The 21,372-nt window shown below is 35.7% G+C and overlaps 1 protein-coding gene across 2 annotated transcripts in view; it reads left to right on the top strand.

Annotated features, from left to right (window-relative positions):
* Spata5 (spermatogenesis associated 5) overlaps positions 1 to 21,372 on the top strand; it is a 298,091-nt gene that overhangs the window by 98,207 nt on the left and 178,512 nt on the right. For both annotated transcript variants that reach the window (XM_005386755.2, XM_005386754.2), the window contains exons 12-13: positions 16,443 to 16,496; positions 18,260 to 18,339. In XM_005386755.2, coding sequence (XP_005386812.1) covers positions 16,443 to 16,496; positions 18,260 to 18,339 — 134 coding nt within the window. The remainder of the gene's footprint in view (positions 1 to 16,442; positions 16,497 to 18,259; positions 18,340 to 21,372) is intronic.

The following is a 21,372-nucleotide window of genomic DNA, read 5'->3' as shown; positions in this document are numbered from 1 at the left end:
GCAGATAAGTATAATAAAACAGTGACACCAGAAATTTCCTTTCTGATATTTGTCAGGCCACAGCTTTACTAATTAGTTGCCATGAACTGTATGCAATATGCATAAAAATTTATTATATCTCATCTCCAGCCAAGATTCATTCTGCTAACTATCTAAATCTTATTTTGTTGAGTAGAGCCTTGCGAGAGCCTTGCCTCTTTTTTTTCTTATTTTCTTTATGCCTTGTCCATGGTCCCTTTTGGGAAGAAGTATAGATTATACATGTAAATAAAAAGCACCAATTTTTGAACTTTATGAATGGTCAGGCAGTTCTGCTCTGGATGTAGTGCAGGACTATAAAAATGATCTTGCAAGGGGAAGCTATACAAAGTGGTCTTAATGAGTGGGAAAGATTACAAGTGTTACATGAACTTGAAAATTCTTTCAAAACAGTAAGAGCTCTCACTCAAGTATACATGTATGAGGTAGTGCATTCTAAATAGATAGCTTTCTTTCTAGTCTCTCTGCTTCCAAACTTTTTCTTTTGTCTGGTCCTCCATTCATATTCAGAAACCCCATACTCCATTTTATGAGAACTTTACAATTTATTTACCCATTTTGTATTAATGCAGTTTTAGATACTTTTTTTGTTGTTGGCATAAACATCACTGTAATAATGTTCTTATATGTGTTTCCTTGTGTATATGTGCAAGAGTTTCCCTAGGGGCTGGGGCTGTTGCACAGTGGTAGATCACTTACCTATCAGGTATGAAGCCTAGACTCAACTCCTGGTGACACACACACACACACACACACACACACACACACACACACACACACACACAGATTAGAGAAGGGGACCATTCAGTGGAAGGAGTGAGGATTGGGGTAGGGAAAGGGATGTAAAAAGAATTAAAATGTGTTATATACATGTACCAACTCTCCATGATGAATGTTAGGCCCTACAAATATGTACTAATAATTTTTTTTTTAAAGTTTCCCTAGGGCAGTGATGGTGAACCTTTTAGAGCTTTCACTGATAGAAATAGCCCACTATGGTGTGTGTTTCATAGGTTTGCTACCACTGGCCTAGGGAATATATACTTAGAAGTTCTTGTGATTGGATAAGAATATTTTCAGCATTACTAGCTAATTTGAAATTGCCCTTTTGTATGTTAATTTTTCTCAGTATATTTATCAGTTGCCACATTACATGTTGTCAACATTTATGATGCCTTTTATCTTGTGGACAGAGTGAATGTAGAGCAGGAGTCACCAAACCATGTACAATCTTCAGACGAAATCTAGTTTATAGCTTTTGTTGGTCCAGCCCCCTAGCTAAGTAAACTTTACATTTTAAAAGAGATGTTTAAAAATATTGCAAGAATGTCACAAGAGACTGTATATGACCCACAGAGGATATAGTATTTACTCGCTGGGCCTTTATAATTTATCCTCCTTGATCCCCTAATACTTGAGAGAGATATCTATTGGCTTATGAATTCCTGTGCTATTCAGTATTTCAGAATTCCTTATTATCATTATTTGTATTGATGCCATGACCATGCCAGTTTAGGTAGTAGTTGGCTGTTTGTTAGTTTTGGCTTTTCTTAATCATTTCTGAGCACTTTCTTACTGTCTGGCGAAGAAGATTTCCAGGCTGTATTTTGTATTCTGTCTGTCCTAATGTTAGAATCAAATATTTTACAGGGAGCCTGGTATCTTCTGGGGGAAAATTTAGAACCCAGTTTCTATGTGTTAGGTATGCATACTATTGTGATAATACTGATTTCAGGTCTTGCCAGGAAAGAGAATTGAGACATAAATGTGTTTGTGTGTGTGTGTGTGTGTGTGTGTGTGTGTGTGTGTGTGTCTTAGTTACTCTTCTCTTGTTGCTCAGACAAAATACTTGACACCTACAGTTAAAGGGGAAAAGGTTTATTTAGCTCACTCACAGTTTGTAGAGGTTACCGTCCATAAAATCAGCTGGCTCCAACGCAGGGTAGCACAATAGACAGGCACTGCAGAGGAGAAACAGTTTGTGATGGACAGAAGGTAACAAAAGCAAGCAAGAGAGTGAACAAAGCTCTTTCTATCCCTTATATTTTATCTAGGCTACTTAGGGCAGGTAGCACTCACACTCTTAATCCTAGCCCCGTGATCCTAGCATCGCACTGTGAATCAGTCACATACTCTAGATACAGCTACCTCTGAAAATGTCCCCACATATGACTGCATGAGGCTCTAGGGGGACATCTAAACACAAACCATAATAGTGTGTGAAGCTAAATACTGTATACACACATATAAAAATCATATGTATATACTTTCATTTATAAGTACATATATGAACACATTTTTTACTTAAATATATTGACAGTCTTTTTACCATATCCACTTTTAGTTCAGTACTACAGAATTCATTCTCATTTTCTTCCTTCATAGAGTTAATATTCACTTCTGTTGTATTGAAAAACTTAGCTGATATTATCTTTATTTACTTACTTGATTAGTCTTTCTGGCATAATCCCCCTGTGCTGTTCTTCCCCTGTTGTGTCTGTTGACATGCTTCTTATCCTGCCACGCTTCTACACATTTGTCAGGTGTCACTGTTTTCCTTTCTCACCACTCCCCTACTTTGCAGCAACCTCCTTGTCTCACTTTTACAGTCTGTGCTGACTGCTTCTCCCCAGGGATACCCTTCTCAGCCCACTGAACTCTGTATATGAGGCCACCCTTTCATATGAATTATTTCCACAAAGTCTTGGACACTGAATTTCCTTTTCTGATGACAGATACCTCATATGCTTCAAAGTATTTCCTTTCTGCAGTCTGTTATACCTGCCTTTTTTTCTTTATGGCAGTATTTCCTTTCTGCAGTCTGCAGACTGAAAGTATTTCCTTTTTGCAGTCTGTTATACCTGCCTTTTTTTCTTTATGGCAGCTTCTAATTCTTTAGTCTTTTAATTACCTAGTTTATTAGCTCCCTCCTTATCAAACTGGGTTTGGTAAGATTTTTACATGCTTTCTCTAGAAGTGTGGAATTACTCTTAACTTTATCATACTCACTCCCCATACCTTAGAGCGTTCCACAATCTGGGGTCAACGTGACTCTCGTTGTTACCCCTTGTCACGCTATATCCATGATCACAAGTTACTGAAGTAATTGTTGTGTAATGCCTGAGAAAATGATATATTGATTCAACCATTCTAAATGATTGAACCCAGTTGCTATGTCATTGCTGTTAGGGTCAATCACTTATTCCTTTCTCTGGAATGAATCTTTGTTTTATTTTTCTATCTGATGCTATCTGTATAGTTGTAATTATTTTCTCACTGTAGTTTAATTTGTTTTTTATAAGAACATGCTTTATAGTCCTTGTTAAACATAGACTCATTGTAGGCTCTTGATGATCATTGAATGAATGAATGATTCAGTGTATCTCTATGCTAGTCCAGTTAATTTTAGCAAGTGGATTAAGCTGCTAGATGTTTGTGATTTTCCTGGATTGGATTTTGTGTGGCTCTCTTTTTTTGGGAGGGATGACTGCTGAGAATTAAGCCTGTGCTTCGTGAATGCTCTGTACCACTGAACTATATCTGTAGCCCTTGTTTGGATATTTAAATTACTCACAGATGGAAAGTCATCATGGGAACTTGGAGCTCCTTTAGTGTTTTATATAGATGTTAATACATACAAAGTATATAGTAAACTTCATTGTACATAGTAATATGTTCAATAAATGTGAATTACATTTTTTGTGATTATGTTTATTGTTTTAATCATTTTTGAGTGAAATTTATTTATTTGTATTGGTATAGGTTTGCAGTATATAATGATTATATTCATCATAGGGAGTTTGGTCATGTACATGACACATCTTACTTCTTTTTATTTCTTCCCTCATCTTTAGATCCCTTTACTATTTGCAAAAGATTCATTTCCCTTTTCCCTGTTGTCTTTTTCTCATATAAGAGAACTCAAGTGATACTGAAGTTTGCATGTATGATTTATCTCACATAACATTATGGTCTCATGGTACATCCATTTTCTACAAATTACTCAAATTCATCCCTCGTTATGGCGGAGTAGTAATCCATTGTTCATATATACCACATTTTCTTTATCTATTCATCCAGTGATGAACATATAGGCTGCTTCTAAGGTTTAACTATTATGAATTGTGCTGTTGTAAACATGGGTTTGCATGTATCACTGTAATAGGATGTCTTTAACACTTTCAGGAAGATACCTAAAGGGAATAGCTGAGTTGAATTGAAATTCTATTCATAGTTTGTTGAGGAATATCCATATTGATTTCCACAACAGTTGTACTAGTTTACATTTCCCATCAGCAATGTCAGAGGGTCCTTTTTTCCTTACAGCTTGGTCAGCATTTGTTACTATATGATTTCTTGGCCACTGTTTCTGGAATAAGATGAAATCTCTGTGTTCTTTTAATTTGCATTTCTTTAGTAACCAGAGATGACAATCGTGTATTTAGTGGCCCTTTCTCTAGCAACCAGAAATGATAAACATTGTTTCATGTATTTAGTGGTCATTTTTACTTATTTGAGAAGTATCTGTTTGTTTCAGTTACCCATTTTTTGATTGGTTCTTTTTTGGGAGGGGTCTAAATTATTTGAGTTCTTATATATTCTAGATATTAGTACTGTGAAGAAAAGTTGGGAAAATTTTTTTCCTCTTTCATAGGTTGTCTCTTTATTCTACTGGTAGTTTCCACTGCTTGTGAAGCTTTTTACTTTTATATAATCCCATTTATTCTTGATACTGTTTATTGTGCACTTAGGGTTTTGCTTACAAAGTCCTTGCCTATGCCTATATCTTAAAGAGTTTTACCTACTTAATCTTCCAGCAGATTATTTCTGTTGTAACATTTAGATCTTTGATCCATTTTGGTACAGATCCATATTGGTACAGATTCAGTCTTATGCATGTGGGTAACTGGTTTTCCAGCATCATCTGTTAAAGAGGTTATCTTTCTTGCAGCATATGTTCCTTTGTGGAAGATCAGATGACTGAATGTGCTTAGGTATTTTTGTGTATCCTCTATTATGTTTCATTGATCCAGATGTTTGTTTTTGTGAGTGTAGCATTCTGTTTCTACTATTGTAGCTTGTAGTGTAAGTTGAAATCTGAGACTGTGATGCCTCCTCTCTTGCTTTTGTTGCCCAGGATTTTAAAAGCAACTCTGAGCCTCTGTCGGTTCTGTATAAATGTTAGGATTGTTTTTCCTAATTCTGTGAGGAATGCTTTTGGTATTTTGATTGGAATTGCATTAAACCTATGTATGTATAAGTTTGACAGTATGAGCATTTTGACAATATAGGTTGTGCCTATTCAAGAAAAGGGTATCTTTCTATTTTCTAATGTCTGTTTTGACTTCTTTTTTGTTTGTTTGTTTGTTTGTTTTTTCCTCTTTTTGAGACAAGGTTTCACTATGCAGTTCAGGTTGGCCTTGAACTCACTTTGTAGCCCAAGCTGGCCTCAACTTACTGTGCTGCTCCTGCCTCAGCCCCCTGAATGCTGGGATTACAGGTGTGCGCCACCACATCTGGCCTGACTTCCTTTTTGAGTTCTGTAGCTTTGTTATAGAGGACTTTCACTTCCTTGCTTAGGTTAATTCCTAACTATTTAATTTTTCTTGATACTATTATCAATGGTATTACTTTCCTATATTTTTTTGTGAGATCATTATTGATGTATGGGAATGCTATTTATTTGTGTGTGTTGATTTTGTGTCCTGCTGCCTTGCTGAATTTATTAGTTCTAGGAGTCTTGGTGGAATTTTTTGGGTCTTCTGTGCAAAGGATCATGTCATTTGTGAATAAGGAAATAAGGATAGTTTAACTTTTTCCTATCCTATAAATATCCCTTTTATTTTTTTCTTGTGCCTGATTGTTCTCGTTAATATTTCAAGTATAATATTGAACAGAAGTGGTGATTTTTTTCCCCCTGATTTTAGAGCAAAGGTGTTATGGTTTGTGTCTAGATGTTCCCCTAAAGCCTCATGCAGTCATAGGGTTTTTCAGAGGTGGCTGAATCTGGAGTGTGTAATTGATTCATAGTGCGATGCTGCGATTAAGAGTGCTGGGATTAAAGGTGGGTGATTGCTGAATCAGTCCACTGATTGGACTGACACCACCCTGATCCTGGTAGACTGGATACAATATAAGGGACAGAAAGAGGCTTGCCTTATTCTCTCTTGTTGCTTTTGCTGTCTTCTACCATGAACTGTTGCTCCTCTGCTATGTGCCACCCTGCCTTGGAACCAGCAGATTATGGACTAAAGCCTCTACAGACTATGAGCTAAATAAACCTTTTCTCCTTTAGCTTTGAATGTCAGGTATTTTGTCCCAGCAATGAGAAAAATAACTAAGACAGAGGCGTTTAGCTTTTTCCCACTTAATATGTTGATGGCCATTGGTTTTGTCTTACATGGCTTTTATCAGATGGAGGTAAGGTGCTTCTGTACCTATTTTCTTCAGGTTTTTTGTCATGAGTGGATGTTGAATTTTGTCAAAGGCTTTTTCAGTGTCTTTTGAGATGATCACATGATTTTGTTGTTGCTTTTGTTTATATGTTATACTCTATTTATTGATTTGTGTGTGTTGAACCATCCTTGTCCTTGGCTAAAGCCTGCTTGATCATGATGTATCATCTTTTAGATGATTTGTTGTATTCTGTTTACCAGTTTCTTGTTGAAGATTTTTGCATCTGTGTTCATTAAAGAGGTTGGCCTATAGTTTTTTTTAGTTTAGGCTTTGTCTCATTGTGGAATTCAGGTAATTTTCTTTTGAATATACTGCCTCCCTTTCAATTCCATTAAAGTGTTTGAGGAATTAGTGGCATTATGTCTTCCCAAAGTTTTTGTAGAATTTTGCAGTGAACCCATTGGGTCCTGAGTATTTTGTTGTTAGTGGTGATGATAGGATTTTTATTACTACCTCAGTTTTATTGTCCGTTCATTGCCTAAGCTGTTCAGTTTTTACATTGTTCTTGTTCAGTTTTGGTAATTCATATGTGTCTAGGAATTTGCCCATTTTGTCCAGATTTTCCAATTTGAGTACAAGTTTTCATACTAGTTACTAATAACCTGGATTTTGGCAGTGTCTGTTGTGATTTCACCTTTTTCAGTTCTAATTGCATTGATAATGGTCTTTTTCTTACTTCTTTTGGTTAAGTTTTGGCTAAGGATTTGTCTGTTTTATTTCGTTTTTGATGAACCAGGTTTTTGATTCATTGATCCTGTGTTTCTTTTTAAATTTCAGTTCCATTAATTTGTGCTCTGATTTTTATAATTTTCTTCTTTGTGTTAGGTTTGCATTTAGAGGTTTCTTGTTTTTCTGGGACCTTGAGGTACATCATTACATTATTTTTTTTTGGCCAGTCTGGTTGTCTAATGTGAGCATTCACAGCAGTAAACTTTCCTCTTATGATCACTCTCATAGGTTTTTTTTTTTTATATTTTACTGGCATTTTTATTTAATTTTAGAAATTGTTCAGTTTCTTCTTTTTCTACTGTGATTTACTCATTATTCAAGAATGTGTTAATTTCAAGATATGTGCAAAATTTCTGTGATTTCTTTAGCCATGGATTTCTTGGTTAAGTGCACTATTATCTCATAATATACTTGGGATAATTTCCATTCTTTTGTGTTTATTTAAGCAGGCTTTATAGGCTATTAAGTGGTCTATTTTAGGGAAAGTTCCACATGCTCCTGAGAATAACTTATATTCTGTTTTGGTAAGATAGAACACTCTGTAGATATTTAAGTCCTTTTGTATGAAAGTGTGGTTCAACTATGGTTTTTTTTTGTTGATTTTTTTGTGTAAATTGATCTATTTGTGAAAGTAAGGTGTTGAAGTCTCCTACTAGGATTGTGTTGATGTTTATTTGATCTTTTATGTCCATTAGTGTTTGTTTTATGAAGTTGAATGTTCTGGTATGCTGTATTGAATTGTTGCCTTAATATGTAGTGACCTTATTTGCCTCTTGCAATCGGTTTTACCTTGAAGTCCACTTTTTCTAAAAATAAGCTACCTACTCACCCCTCCTTGCTTTCATGGTCTTGTTGTATGGAATATTGTTTTCCATCCTTTGATTTTTAATTATGAATTTCTGTCTGTATTAGATACCTCTGTTGTATGAAGCATAATATTAAGTTTTTTTTTTTTATTCTCCGAATGTATATCTTTTGATTGGGAAGTTGAGGTCATTTACATTGAGTTGTTACTAAAAGGTTTTGAATTATTCCTGTTACTGCCTGATTTTCTGTTGATTTTTTTTATTTTCCTTTTTGTTTAACTGCTTATTTTGCTTGATGTATCATTCCATTACATTTTTCTGCATTGGTGGCCTGATTTTCTCTATCTAGGAAATCCTTTAGAAGTTTTTGGAGTGCTGATTTGAATATCTAAGGTGAGAGGCCTTATTTCTCCAGTAATTTTGAAAAACAGTTTTGCAGGATATACTGTATTATTCTGTTTTGTAAGTTATCTTTTATGGCTTGAAACACTTTACACTCAGCTCTCGTAGCCAAGGTTTATGTTGAGAAGTCTGATGTAATCTTAAATGACTTATTTTTGTAAGTATTTTGTTGCTTTTCTCTTTGTAAGTATTTTGTAGCTTTTAACAATCTGTTGTGATGATATCTGGGATTTTTACTGTGATGTGTCCTAGAGAAGTTCTTTTCTGGTTATCACTTGAAATTTTATATGACTTGCTTACTTGTACATTGGTACCTTGGGTCATGAGCTTGATATGTACTATGATTTTGGAAAAGATGGCTATATTTATGTTTGCAGAGGAAGGATAGCTGTGGTCAAATTTGTCACCTAATATCGAGTTTGCAAACAAAAACAAAATTTTGCCAGATGCTTTTGTTTGTGAACCAAATTGTTACCAAACAAAAGTGAAGCAAGATACCACTATATTTTTAATTCTTTTTCAAACTTTTTATTTTATTGATACATTTTAGATATATATATAATGGTAACATTCATCATAGGGAGTTTGTGCCTGTACATGATACATCTTGCTTCTTTTCCCATTCTCTTCCCCTCCCTACCATTTCTTTTCCCCCTTCTATTTACAAAAGCTTTGTTTCTAATTTGTCCTTCCATTTTTTTTTATCTCTCCTTTCCCCCTCTCTCTTCCTTGTTCCCCTTCTCAGTTGAGTTGAATATTTTCTTCTCATTTCCCACTATCTGTTATACATTTTGGTCCTTATACTTTTGATTTCTCACACCAGAGAAACCATGTGATATTTGAGCATATCTGTCAGATTTATTTCGTTTAAGAGAATGGCCTCAAAGTCCATTTAGCTAGAAATATCTCAAACTTAATTCTTCTTTATGGCAGAATAGTACTTTATTTTATTAAAAAAAAAACTACATCGTCTTTATCTGTTCATCAGTTGATGGGCATTTGGACTGTTTCCAAGATTTGGCTGTGACAGACTGTGCCGCCATAAACATGGGTGTGTATACATCACTGTGGTATGATGCTTTTAATTCTTTTTTTTTTTTTTTTTTTGGTTTTTCTCCGGTACCAGGAACCGAACTCACGACCTTGCGCTTGCCAGGCAGGCGCTTTGCCGCTGAGCTAAATCCCCAGCCCCTGCTTTTAATTCTTTTGGAAGATAACAAGAAGGGGACTGGCTGAGTTGAATGGAACCTCTAGGTTTAGTTTTTTGAGGAATTCCCACACTGATTTACACAGTGGTTGTACCAGTCTACACTCCCACCAACATTGGAGAAGAGTTTTTATTCCTTTCCCCGCTGCCAACATTTGTTATTGGTTGATTTCTTGATGATAGCTATTCTTTTTGGAGTGAGGTGGAATCTCAGTGTTGTTTTAATTGCATCTCTTGAGTTAACAATTCATTTGGAATCAGAAGAGACCTAGAATACCAAAAGCGGTCCTGGGCAAGAAAGGCAAGCAAGAGGGTATCACAATCCCAGACTTGAAATTATACTACAAAGCTACTGTGATAAAAACAGCATGGTACTGGCAAAAAAATTAAAAACAGCAGCAACAACAAAAACCAGACCCAGCCGAGTGTGGTGGCTCATGCCTGTAATCCCAGCACTCGGGAGGCTGAGGCACAAGAATCGTTGAGAGTTCAAGACCAGCCAGAACTACAAAGTGAGTTCAAGGCCGACCTGAACTGCATAGTGAGACCCTGTCTCAAAAAGACCCCCCCCAAAAAAAAACCAGAAAAAACCCAGACCCAAGGATCAGTGGAACAGATTAGAAAATGCAGAAATAACTCCAGACATACTCAGTCACCTTATCTTTGATGAAGGAGTCAAATAACTTTATTGGAAGAAAGCCTTTTTGATAAAGGTTGCTGGAAAAACTGGCTTTCCACATGCCAAAAACTAAAACTATACCCATATCTATCACCATACACTAAATTAAACTTAAAATGGATCAAAGATCTAAATTTTAAGACAGAAACACTAAATGTACTGCAAGCGGAAATAGGTAGAAATCTTGAAAACATTGGTATAGACATTGTTTTATGAATAAGACACTGATTGCACAGGAACTATCACAAAGAAGCAACTGGGATTTCATCTTACTAAAATGCTTTTGCACAGCAAAACAAACCACCGACAATGAAGAGACAACCTACAGTGTGGGAAAAATTTTTTGCCAGCAGCACCTTAGACAAAGGACTGAAATCTAGAGTATATAAAGAACTCAAAAAAAAAAAAAAAAAAATCGGGCCCCTTAAATTTAAAGACCCTATCCAAAATGGGCATCTGAAATGAATAGGCACTTCTCAGATGAAGTTGAAATGGCAAATGAATATATAAAAAAATGTTCAACATCACTGTGTTTTGAATTCTTTCTCATACTTGGAAGGTTTTCTGCTATGAATTCTGTAAACAAATTTTTTAATTGTTCCTGCCTGTCTTCTAACTTTAGCTGTAACTCCCATTACTCCTAGGTTAGTCTTTTCGTGCCACCTAGTAGCTGTTGGATCAATTTTCTTTGCTTTGTTTTGTTTTTAAGGTATCTGAGTATGTATGATCTTGTTTATCATAAGTATCTTCTAGCTTTGATATTCTTTCCTCACATTGGTCACTTTTCTTGCCCATATATTTGATAAAATTCTTTATGTCCAAGATTTCTGTTTAGCATTTTTTAGACTCTGATTCTTTGGTAAATTTGCCATCATGCTTTGAATCACTTTGGTTAGCTTTTGCAGTTCTTTATTTGACTCTTCTTTAAGCTCACTGATCAGTTTTTTTATTAAACCCATTATTTGGTTCTATCATTTTTTAACTCTCCAAGTTTCTTTGTTTCCTCTTTGATCATTTGAAGTAATTCAACCATCTGGCTTCTACTTTTTTCCCTATAGATGCCTTTTGGATTAGGTTTTTCTGAGCTGGGAGTCTTTGGAGGCATTGTGTTGTCTTGTTTTCTTATGCTTCTATTGTGTCTGTGTGTGTGTATGTGTGCACGCATTAGGTATTTGTGTACTCTGAGGCTGATGATCAACTAATGTAGAGACTCTGTGGGTAGTATGGAGATCCCTTTCCAGTGATATGATCTTGGATTTCTTTGTGTCTTTGTATTGACAACCTCCTGTCTTCTGCTCAGTTTAATAATATTGGGCCCAGACACTGTTGTCAGGGAAAATTTTCTATAAATTACAATGTCAGCAGATCCAACCATATATCAGTAATGTACTTTAAAACTTGTGACAGTTTCATCCTTTATCAGTACTCTATGTAGACTGAATTACAGCTGCTGTCAGCAGTTAGATGCAGATGTTGGGGGAGTGGGAAAGAAAATGAAAGAGAAAAAAGGAAAGGGGTCGTAAGTCTATGGGTAGAGAGATAGGGAAGGCACAAATCAGTAAGTGAAAAACCAAGCACACAGTCAGACTCTGTTGGGCTGTTTTTATAGCTAGAAAAAACTGGTCCTGTTGAGGGGAGACTTGTGTGACTGGGAGGCACAGTTAACAGAGAGGAGGTTTAATTAGAAATTGAGATTGGCAAAACCTGCTAATGTGTTGGAAGTTAATGTTTGCATCCTCTGTGCTTAATTTTGGTTAGGGTTATCCTGACATGGCCTTGGCAGGTACTATTTAAATTAAAAGTATAAGGAGGAGACAAATGATAGGGGAATAAGAAAGAGAAGACGAGAGTAGAAAAGAGAAACAAGAGGCAATACAAGAAAACAGAGAGAAAAAGGATAGGAGGAGGGAGAGAAAAAGAGAAAAAATAATAAAGATATAATAAAACAGTAATGAAAAAGCAGCAATCAAAAAGAAGAAAAATCCCTGTCACTGTTGCAAAAGCTGAAATCTGAGGTTTTCTCGTAGTCCCTTTTACATAGCTGTCGGGTTCAATTGCAGGTCTGAGATGATTGAGACTGTGGTCCCTCCCACCCTCTGTAGGTTGCTTAATTGCCAACTTTAAGCAAAGAGACTTGCTGATCCACTTGTTTCTTTGGGCCAGCTCCTGGTTGTAACCAGTGCTCTGGCCATAGCCGACTGCAGGATTTGTTCCAAGGTCGCATTGCCTCAGTTAATTTGAGGGTGGTGGTGGATGCAGTGTAGTTTGTCCACCATCAGGTTCTCCCTCAGCTTCTACCAGAGACTTCTTGCTCCCTGTGTCAGTGAATGTTCACTAAGAGAATTTAATTAGTTTTAATATAAATATATTTTATCATATATACATAGGCTTACAATGTCTGCCTGCCTGCAGAGTCAGATGTGAAAGAGTGCAAAAAGGCTATCTATGTGCTAGAGAGCTGAAGGATCCTGTCAAAAGTCAGAGGCTTAGGCTAACTGGAGAATCCCATGTGAGTCCGTATCAGGAAGCTGAAGGGTCTACAGTGGAAGGCTGAAGAGTTGATGGATGTCCAAGGCAAAGGCAAAGACTGGAGCTCCTCCAAAGAAAGAGAAGAAACAAGCCTTCCTTTCCCTTTTTTATTTCAAGCCTATTGGTTCATGCCACTCTCACCCAGGGTGGCTCTTCCATCATCAGTAAATCCATTCAGTCACACCCAGAACAGTTAACTATCACACTCTTGCTCCCTTCACTGCAGTGCAAATCCTGCAATAGCGTGTAGCATTGGAAACCCTTTGATCTTGGTGGCAGCCTCTGTCCATCCACTCAGGATCCTTTTTCAGTCACTCTGATAGCTTCACTGTAATTTGAGAACTTGGCATAGTCCCAGGGCTCCCTGCTGTCTGCAGCATCATGGTGATGCTGGGACTCCTCTACGTGTACCCGCTGGCTAATGTGGGCAGAACATTGAATTTCCTACTAGCACAGCACTCCCATTGTACGTGGGAGTAATAGGTACCTGATTATTTCTGGGTTGGTTAAGCTTTCTCCCCCAAAGTTCCACCACTCCTTGAGTGTGGGCTGGTATATGGTGTTCATGTTTTGAATCACTTTGGTTAGCTGTTATAATTCTTTGACTCTTTTTTAAGCTCCGTGATTAGTTTGTTCATTAAGCCCGTTAGTTGGTTCTGTCATTCTTTAACTCTCCACGTTTTCAATTTCTCTGAAGCCCTTCCTTATGCTCATCTCACTTGCTGTGATTCTCTTCCTGGTGGCGAGATTAGAGTGCTTGTGGGGCCCGCTCCATCAGCCAGGCTGCTGCTGCAGCGCCAGCTCCCCTTGCAGCATGATTCTCTCCCAAGATGGCTTGTGCAGCTGGGCCTTGGGTGTGGTGTGTGCCATGATCCAGGACTAATCTGGCTTCCCCTTGCAAACCTCTTTAATGCTGGATTTTGGACCAGTGAGTTTCTTTTTTCATTTGTTCTCTCATATCAGGCTTTTTCTTTAGCCCCTGACTAGGGCACCTGCTTTGCCCTTGTGCACTGTTTAGAGGCTGCGTTCCTTTTTGTCACCCCTAGTTGGTCACCATGATCTCCTTCTGGAAGGAATTTTTTTTTTTTTCCCGGTACCAGGAATCGAACTCACGACCTCACGCTTGCCAGGGAGGCGCTGTGCTGCTGGGCTAAATCCCCAGCCCCTGGAAGGAAATATATTTAATGAGTTACGTATTTCTGAGAACTGCTACACAAAATATACTGAAAATCCTGTCCTTTTGGGGATGAATTAAATTATCATCATGAGCATCAGAAATAGCAAGCTTGAATTTTCATGTTCCTCTTTCTCATCTGTATATCCTGTCTACAATATATTGATTTTATATTTTTAATAGTTTTGTGACTGTCTTCTCATTTTCCTTGCACTGTTTTGCTTTTATCCTGTCCTGATTTTTTACCTTCACTATTTTAACATTTCATAACTTGATTCTGTCTCTGGCCTTATAGGTTTCTCCAAGCTGCCCTTTACCTTGTGGCCAGGATTGTCTTTCAGCAATATATGTATAATCTGTTCACTCCCCTAAATACTTCCTGTTGCTTTCAAGGTAAAATCTGAACTCATTTTTGACATCTCTCCTCCTCTCCCTTTAGGTAACCTTACTGGTTTTTATAATCTCCCAAGATCCTGTGCTTTACCTTTTATCAATTTTACTTGTATATTAACCTTGTGTATAATTTGAAAATCAGTAAACTATTAATAAAGACCTTATGAACTCTTCTGCAATTAAAATGCATATAGTGACATCTATTTTAGTCAATCAGAGACCTTTTTAATTTCTTCCTGGACCTTGATATATTTGAAGATGTGGCATAAGTCAACTGAGGACTCACTTGAAATGTTACTTTCTTTAGGAACATTGTTGACTCTAAGGAGATTCTCTGTGTGTTTAAATGGTACCTGAGCGAGCGTGCCTTTATCATAGTACTTGTCATTGTATGCCAGTTTTCTTTGCAATATGGTGTCTTAAATGAAGCTAACCCATACCAATTTGTGTAATTAGTTGACATTGTATTAGGGTTTGCCTATGTGTTGAATCAGTTAAAATTGCTATAAATTACTTAGGAAATACTAGAACAAATGGGTAGTATATCCCTGAATTGTCTGAGCCCGTGATTTTAATGGAATAGAATATGAATCTTATTCAGATTAAAGTATGTGCATACCTACATGTGTGGGAAAAAGGAGAGGAGAAGGGAGACGGAGAGACAGGCAGGCAGAGACAGACTCACATACACATGCATGTCCATTGAATTTGGCATTGTGTAAGGAAGGATGTGACTATAACCAGCTGTTGGGAGGAATGTGAGTATGCTTAAAGTTCCTACAGCCAAGGAAGACATCTGGCTTCCATTTCTGAAAGGAATGATGGTGGTTCAAAAGAGAATGTTAATTTTTAAAAAAATAGCCTATGACTTAGAGGGGAGCCTGTTCCCTGAGAAAACATAGGTATACAATAAAAAAGAAAGTACCCTTTCTCATAATACCTGATAGTTTAAGTACTTGAGAAGAAAAAAATATTAAAATTCAGAAATAATTAAATGTATCCAAAAATACATCTTTGAGTTACTGATACGCAGCTTATCACTTGGAGACTAGTTAGAGTTATAGAGACTCCCTGGGTGAAGGCTGATTAGTAAAAATTAATAGAATTTTGTTATTAGAGTTTCATGCCTTCTACCTTTGGTACTTCTAAAATATATGGGCACAAGAAGCGGGTGGGAATCCTACCAACTGGGTGAATTGGTGAGTGGCAGATATCTGGAGGGTAATGCAGACAAGCTGTGAAAAGAAACTAGACAATTTGAAAGTTTTCCACAAGGGTTATTATAATAGTATGATATCTTGAGGGTTAGAGATATGTGTGGTTCTAAGACATTGTTCTGTAAGTCCTGGCTAGGGTAGCAGTTGAAAAGAACATATTTGTCCTTGCAGAACTGTATAGTCAGTGTGTACATGGCCAAGTCATATGAATAAAACATATACATTGGAAACATTCAAAGATTTTAAGATATTGTCATGGCTTACATGTTTCCCATTCCATTTCTTTTATTTTGCAGGGTTTGTCAAAGAATCCTAAGAAGAAACCTGAGTTCTTGCTTCTTATCTTATCTAGTGGCTTTAGATATAAATTTAAATAGCCTATTCAAAACCAACCATTGGTCAGGTTGGGAATCTGTGCAGTTTACCTCTTTGTCTTCCACATTCAGGTGTTCTATCTTGTGTGCCTAGCACTATGCCTGATAAAAACCATACTTCAAAAATGTAGTGTACTGTATGTCTTATACCATACTATAAAAATATGTACAGATGGTTAGGCAGGTAATGAAGAACAAAAAATTACGTTTAGTCACAGCCTTTCCTTTGTATTGACATGTAATTTTTGGAACAAAATGGTTTTAGTTTTTAAGGCATAAATAACACTCAAAAACAATAAGCATGCTGAAAGAAGTAATTTAGTTATTAATAGGGTTTTTTTTTTGTTTTTTTCCTCTGCAAATTGTTGATTCTTCATCAAAAGATATATGTATTTCACTTATGAATACTCTTTAACAGTTGTTTTCTTTTTATACAGGGTCCTGAATTGATGAATAAATATGTTGGTGAATCTGAAAGAGCAGTTAGAGAGGTAAGATGATTACACCTTAAGTGATACTGTGCATAGGAGAACCACTTGTATGTTCTCTGCAGCTTCCATTCTATTTTGAGTGACATATTTTGAGATTTCCAAATCTGGATTCTAGTGGCATATGTTTCTCTTCAGGCAAATATTACTATTTGAAAATGAAATTTTTGATAATTTGTAATACTTTGTATTTATTTTTAGACATCATAATATTACTAACCTTTATATTTACCATGTAAAAATATTTTTAACAAAGATGGACATATTTGTGTTTATAAAGGAACACTTATGATCTCAGAACCAGATTTTAAAATCCTTTAAACTAGGTTGCCATTTTTTTGGTTTGTTTGTTTGTTTGTTTGTTTTTTCCCAGTATCGGAAATCGAGCTCACGACCTTGCGCTTGCCAGGCAGGCGCTGTGCCACTGAGCTAAATCTCCGCCCCCTAGGTAGCCATTTAAATTGAATGAACTTAGTGTATGAAAATTCACTGTGTTGTGTTTACTTATGTACCTCTGCCTGGTGATTTAGACAGTGCCTCTTCTTTCTCCTGTATTTTAAACCAGACTTTTAATTCTGTGCCTGGTTGATATGATACTCTTTTGTATTGAGAAAGTTATATAGTTGGTAAATTTGTACAAAGTCAAGGCAACTGGTGACGACAATTTGACCACGTCTTTATTTTTCTAAGCAAAACCTGACCTGCCTCACACAGAGACCCCATGTGATCCAAAGCTGTTTAAGGACAGGAATATACAAGCAGTGGAATGGATGGTCATCACTTATGAAGTACTGAGTATCAGGCAGGAATATTTTGTAATGAGAAGAATTTCAAATTACTCCTCCCTCCCCAAAATGTAGATGATAGTTGTATAAAACATTAGTTGTTAATGACATCAGGAAGAGGCAATATTTACTATACTAATGTCTTGAGTTTTCTGTTTTTATGGTCATACTACATTTGAGCGTAAAATGGGGGCCTAGGTAACAAGTATTTGGATTTCCTGTTGCCCATACTTCCTTTATTCTAGCTTATTTCTACTTATATCACTCACTTAGCTATCTGCCCAACCTCTTACTTTGGTTTGATTGACTTCTGCTCAGCCAGTCCGTGTTCATCTTAAGATTTACCCATTGTTTCCTGGCTTTATATCAACTATGATTTTCCCATACAATATCAAAAAAAAAACAAAAGCAATATATTAGGCTTTCAGATATATGAGTATTTCACATGCGAATCTGTGGCTGATTTGACACATCTGTGTTTTTTCTTCTAAATCTGTGTTTGTCTCAGTTAATAATACCTATTGTTCATTAAACGCATAAGTTTTCCAGGCATTGTGCCAAGTGCTTTATGTTCTTTTTTTATTCAGTTCTTAAATTTTCTGAGGTAAGCATTTATTATTATTTCAATTTCATAGATGTGGAAATTGAAGTTTAGAAAAGTAACATTACTTGCTGAAGGTTACACAGCTACTCAGTGGCAGAGCTGAAATTTTAACTGAGAATGTCTGATTGCTTAACTGCACTGCCTCCAGTAGATTACCTGCGTGAATCTGTATTGGTAGTCTTGTCTCCATAATCCTGAGGAGATCACTTTTTCATCTGTTACAGTCTTCATCATCTTTTACGAGGTATACAAAGAGTGATTGACTAGTTGATTTGTACATAGTAGATTTTGTTCTAAAGATGTTTTCAACTGGAAATCAACTAAAGCATTTTCTAGAGTTTGCTCCTCTTTGGCTAATATAGTTCTCTTAATACCAGATCTTCCGGAAAGCAAGAGCCGTGGCTCCTTCCATTATTTTCTTTGATGAGCTTGATGCCTTGGCAGTTGAAAGAGGCAGGTAAGAAGTAGTTAACAGCATTACTATTAAGTTTTAGAAGTAGTAAGTAAATAGCATTTGTTTATACAAATTTTACTTATTAGTAAAGTTTCCCCCAAAAAATATTTTTTAATGAATGTAATTTTTTCTCATATCCAGTAACTTCTTTTATCTGATTGCCTTATGATATCTTCCTATACACTTGGAAAAAAAAATACTTACTCATTTGGTTGGAACATTCTGCTTTTATATTTATTGTTTAGAGAGACTTCTTATGAAGACCTACCAAAATTAAGGTTGTTATAAATATATAATTAGTACTGTAAACAAAGTGAGATGTGAGAGTATTTAATAGATTAGAAACCAGTTATTTGAAATATTACATAGTTTATAGAATTCTCTATAATAAACTTTATTTCCTAAAATATAGTTAGAAGACTAGAATATATAAACTACTTTATCTAAAATGGAACCAGAGGATGTTTTATCTTTCAGAGTTTTTCATTTTGGAATATTTTTTTGACTTTCCTAATAGTACAATAAAAAATTTGGAATTTTGGAGCATCTCAGATTTTTGAATTAGGAATACTCAACCTAAATAGTTTTTGTTCCTGAATTTGGGGCAGTAAAGAGGATCATCTGTTAAGTATATATGTTCTGTACAAAATGTATATGACTTTTAAGCTCTACAAATGTTTAGAGGTCCTTTAAGTAGTGTATGGTACTTGTAGTACTATATACAGGTATTTCTTGTTTTTTGTACATCTTGACGTGTATTGATTATAAAATTTTGCTGATAGTAATTACAGAGAAGGTGGAACAATTAGTAACTCCCTGTATTAAACATGGTAAGAAGCATTCCTCTTACGTTCCTTCCTACATCTGCTACCTCATCAGATAAGAGTATAAACTGTCATTAGAAAACCATCCCTTAGGACCACTGCCCTGTTTCCCACCTTCCACCCATTTTATATTTAATACATATACCAGTTTTTTGTTGTGTATTTGAATCCTCTTACTGCTTCCAAGTTTGAAATGGCACAAAGGACACATATAGTTGAAGTTCCTGTTAATTATAAGAGAAGAAAACGTAGCTAGGAAAATTTGCTGAATCTACCATGCTTAGGTGACATCAGAGCCACCTTGTTTTGGAGCCTAAAAAGGGACACGGTGGGATACATTGTTAAATGTGAACCAGATGGGAGATAGAAATTGTAGCACAGTTCTCATGAAATGTTTCTGAAATGAAGTAGTGTGGGAAACCCGAACAGGGATAATAGGAATTTTCAAACATATTAAAGGTACTAAGGATTACAGTTTCTAGATACCATTTCCTATAGTAGTCTTAATCATTTTTAACTTTTCAAGGAGCACTTACATGTGTTGTATACCTCCCTCTCTCAATGCCTTGGTCAAATCAAATATAAATGAAGTCTATGCATTTTCTTTTATATAGAAAATCTTATGGTCATAAATTATCAAGTCATTTGATATTTCAGAAAGTAGAAGTGAAACTGGTAAATATACGCTAATGGGTCCAAAGCAGTTTTGCTTATACTTTATTTGTATTCTTACTTGGTCTAGTTTTTATAATCATAAGGATCTCATAGAGTGATATTTTATTTTGGGGTTTTTTCCTAATTATATGATGGACTCTTACTGCCAAGATGTAGTTGTTCTATCTCATTAGATTGGCTGTTATTTGAAAATTAAAATAAAAACTCCACATTTATTTTGTGTTCTTTGGCTATTTGAATTGAAAAGTTTTTAGAGACTGAAAAAAACTACTTGTACCTGTACTAGAAATATAAAGTGTACAACTCAGGAAGCTAAACCAGGTTCATAGACTTTAAACATACTCTTGGTATAAGAAAACAGAAGAATTCCATAATATGTGAGACATTTCTACATAATATTAGACCATAGTAGCTGATTTTATTTGTTCAAGCTATTTTCTGTTTTCTAAGATAATATTTAGAACAAACCCATACTACTATATCAAAAATGACAGTTCAAAGGAAATTTTTTAATCAAGATTTTAATTTCCAAATTCAAGATTATTAAACAAATTGAGCAGTGGTATATGGCATATGCTAATTGTTATGCTTTTGTGCATGTTAAATTGTTTTGAATATTTGAAGTTATGGAAAAGAAGACATAGTAATTAGCTGTGAAAGTGAAGATTGCAGATAGCATATTGAAAATAGAGCATAAACATGCTATTTGCTTAGCATTAGAAGTCTTTGTGCTTCCATAACGATATGTCAATTATAATCTCTCTTTTTGCCATTTCCCTTCTGTATTTAATAATTTTCTTTGGAACTTGAAAAATAAATGAGCTTTGTATTTACTGTTCTTCTGTATGCTATGCCCATTTAAATTATGGGTGTTTTGAATTAGATTGTCTTACTTTGTATTGTGAATTGAAGGAAATTAATTATTCCTTTTGTTAAGTGTTTTAATGACTTCTACCACATTTGAGGAAATTTATAAGTGTGGTTAAAATAGCTTAGATCATTTTAAAAGAGATAATGTGTTGGGGACAAGGCATTGAGGTGAGGAGAATTGAATCATACTGTGCTAATAATACTCGGTAACATTCATTTAGTGCTTATTGCTTACACGTACAAAACTTTTAAGTATTTTATAGGTGTAGAAAAGCGTTCTTGCATTAGTGAAAGGTAGGACATTGCACATTGACAACTGACTCAGAACTGTGAACCACATACTGTCTAGTTTAAATGTTTACCTTTTAAGGTTATAGTGGGGAGGAGAGCAAGCTTACTCAGTAAGTAGATGGTCAGCTTTTTCTTGGCAAGCAAACCTGACACTGGAAGTAGAGACATAGGGTTGACCAAGGCTCCTCTGAGGAAATGGGTACTGTTGCTATTGGAGATTCCTAGAACCCACGTTTGTTGTTTAGGACATTCTTATAGCATAACCAGTCACAGGATCCTGAATCAATCCTCATTGTCCCAATTATTGCCAGGTAGTGCCAAACTTAGAGCTGACCTAGAATAGATTTGGAGCAAGGGATGAATATATGTAATTTAG

This window comes from Chinchilla lanigera, unplaced genomic scaffold, assembly GCF_000276665.1.
Source record: "Chinchilla lanigera isolate Chin_1 unplaced genomic scaffold, ChiLan1.0 scaffold00027, whole genome shotgun sequence".
Lineage (NCBI taxonomy): Eukaryota > Metazoa > Chordata > Mammalia > Rodentia > Chinchillidae > Chinchilla > Chinchilla lanigera.
The sequence above is the reverse complement of the archived record's forward strand: the minus strand, read 5'-3'. Positions and strand labels throughout refer to the sequence as shown.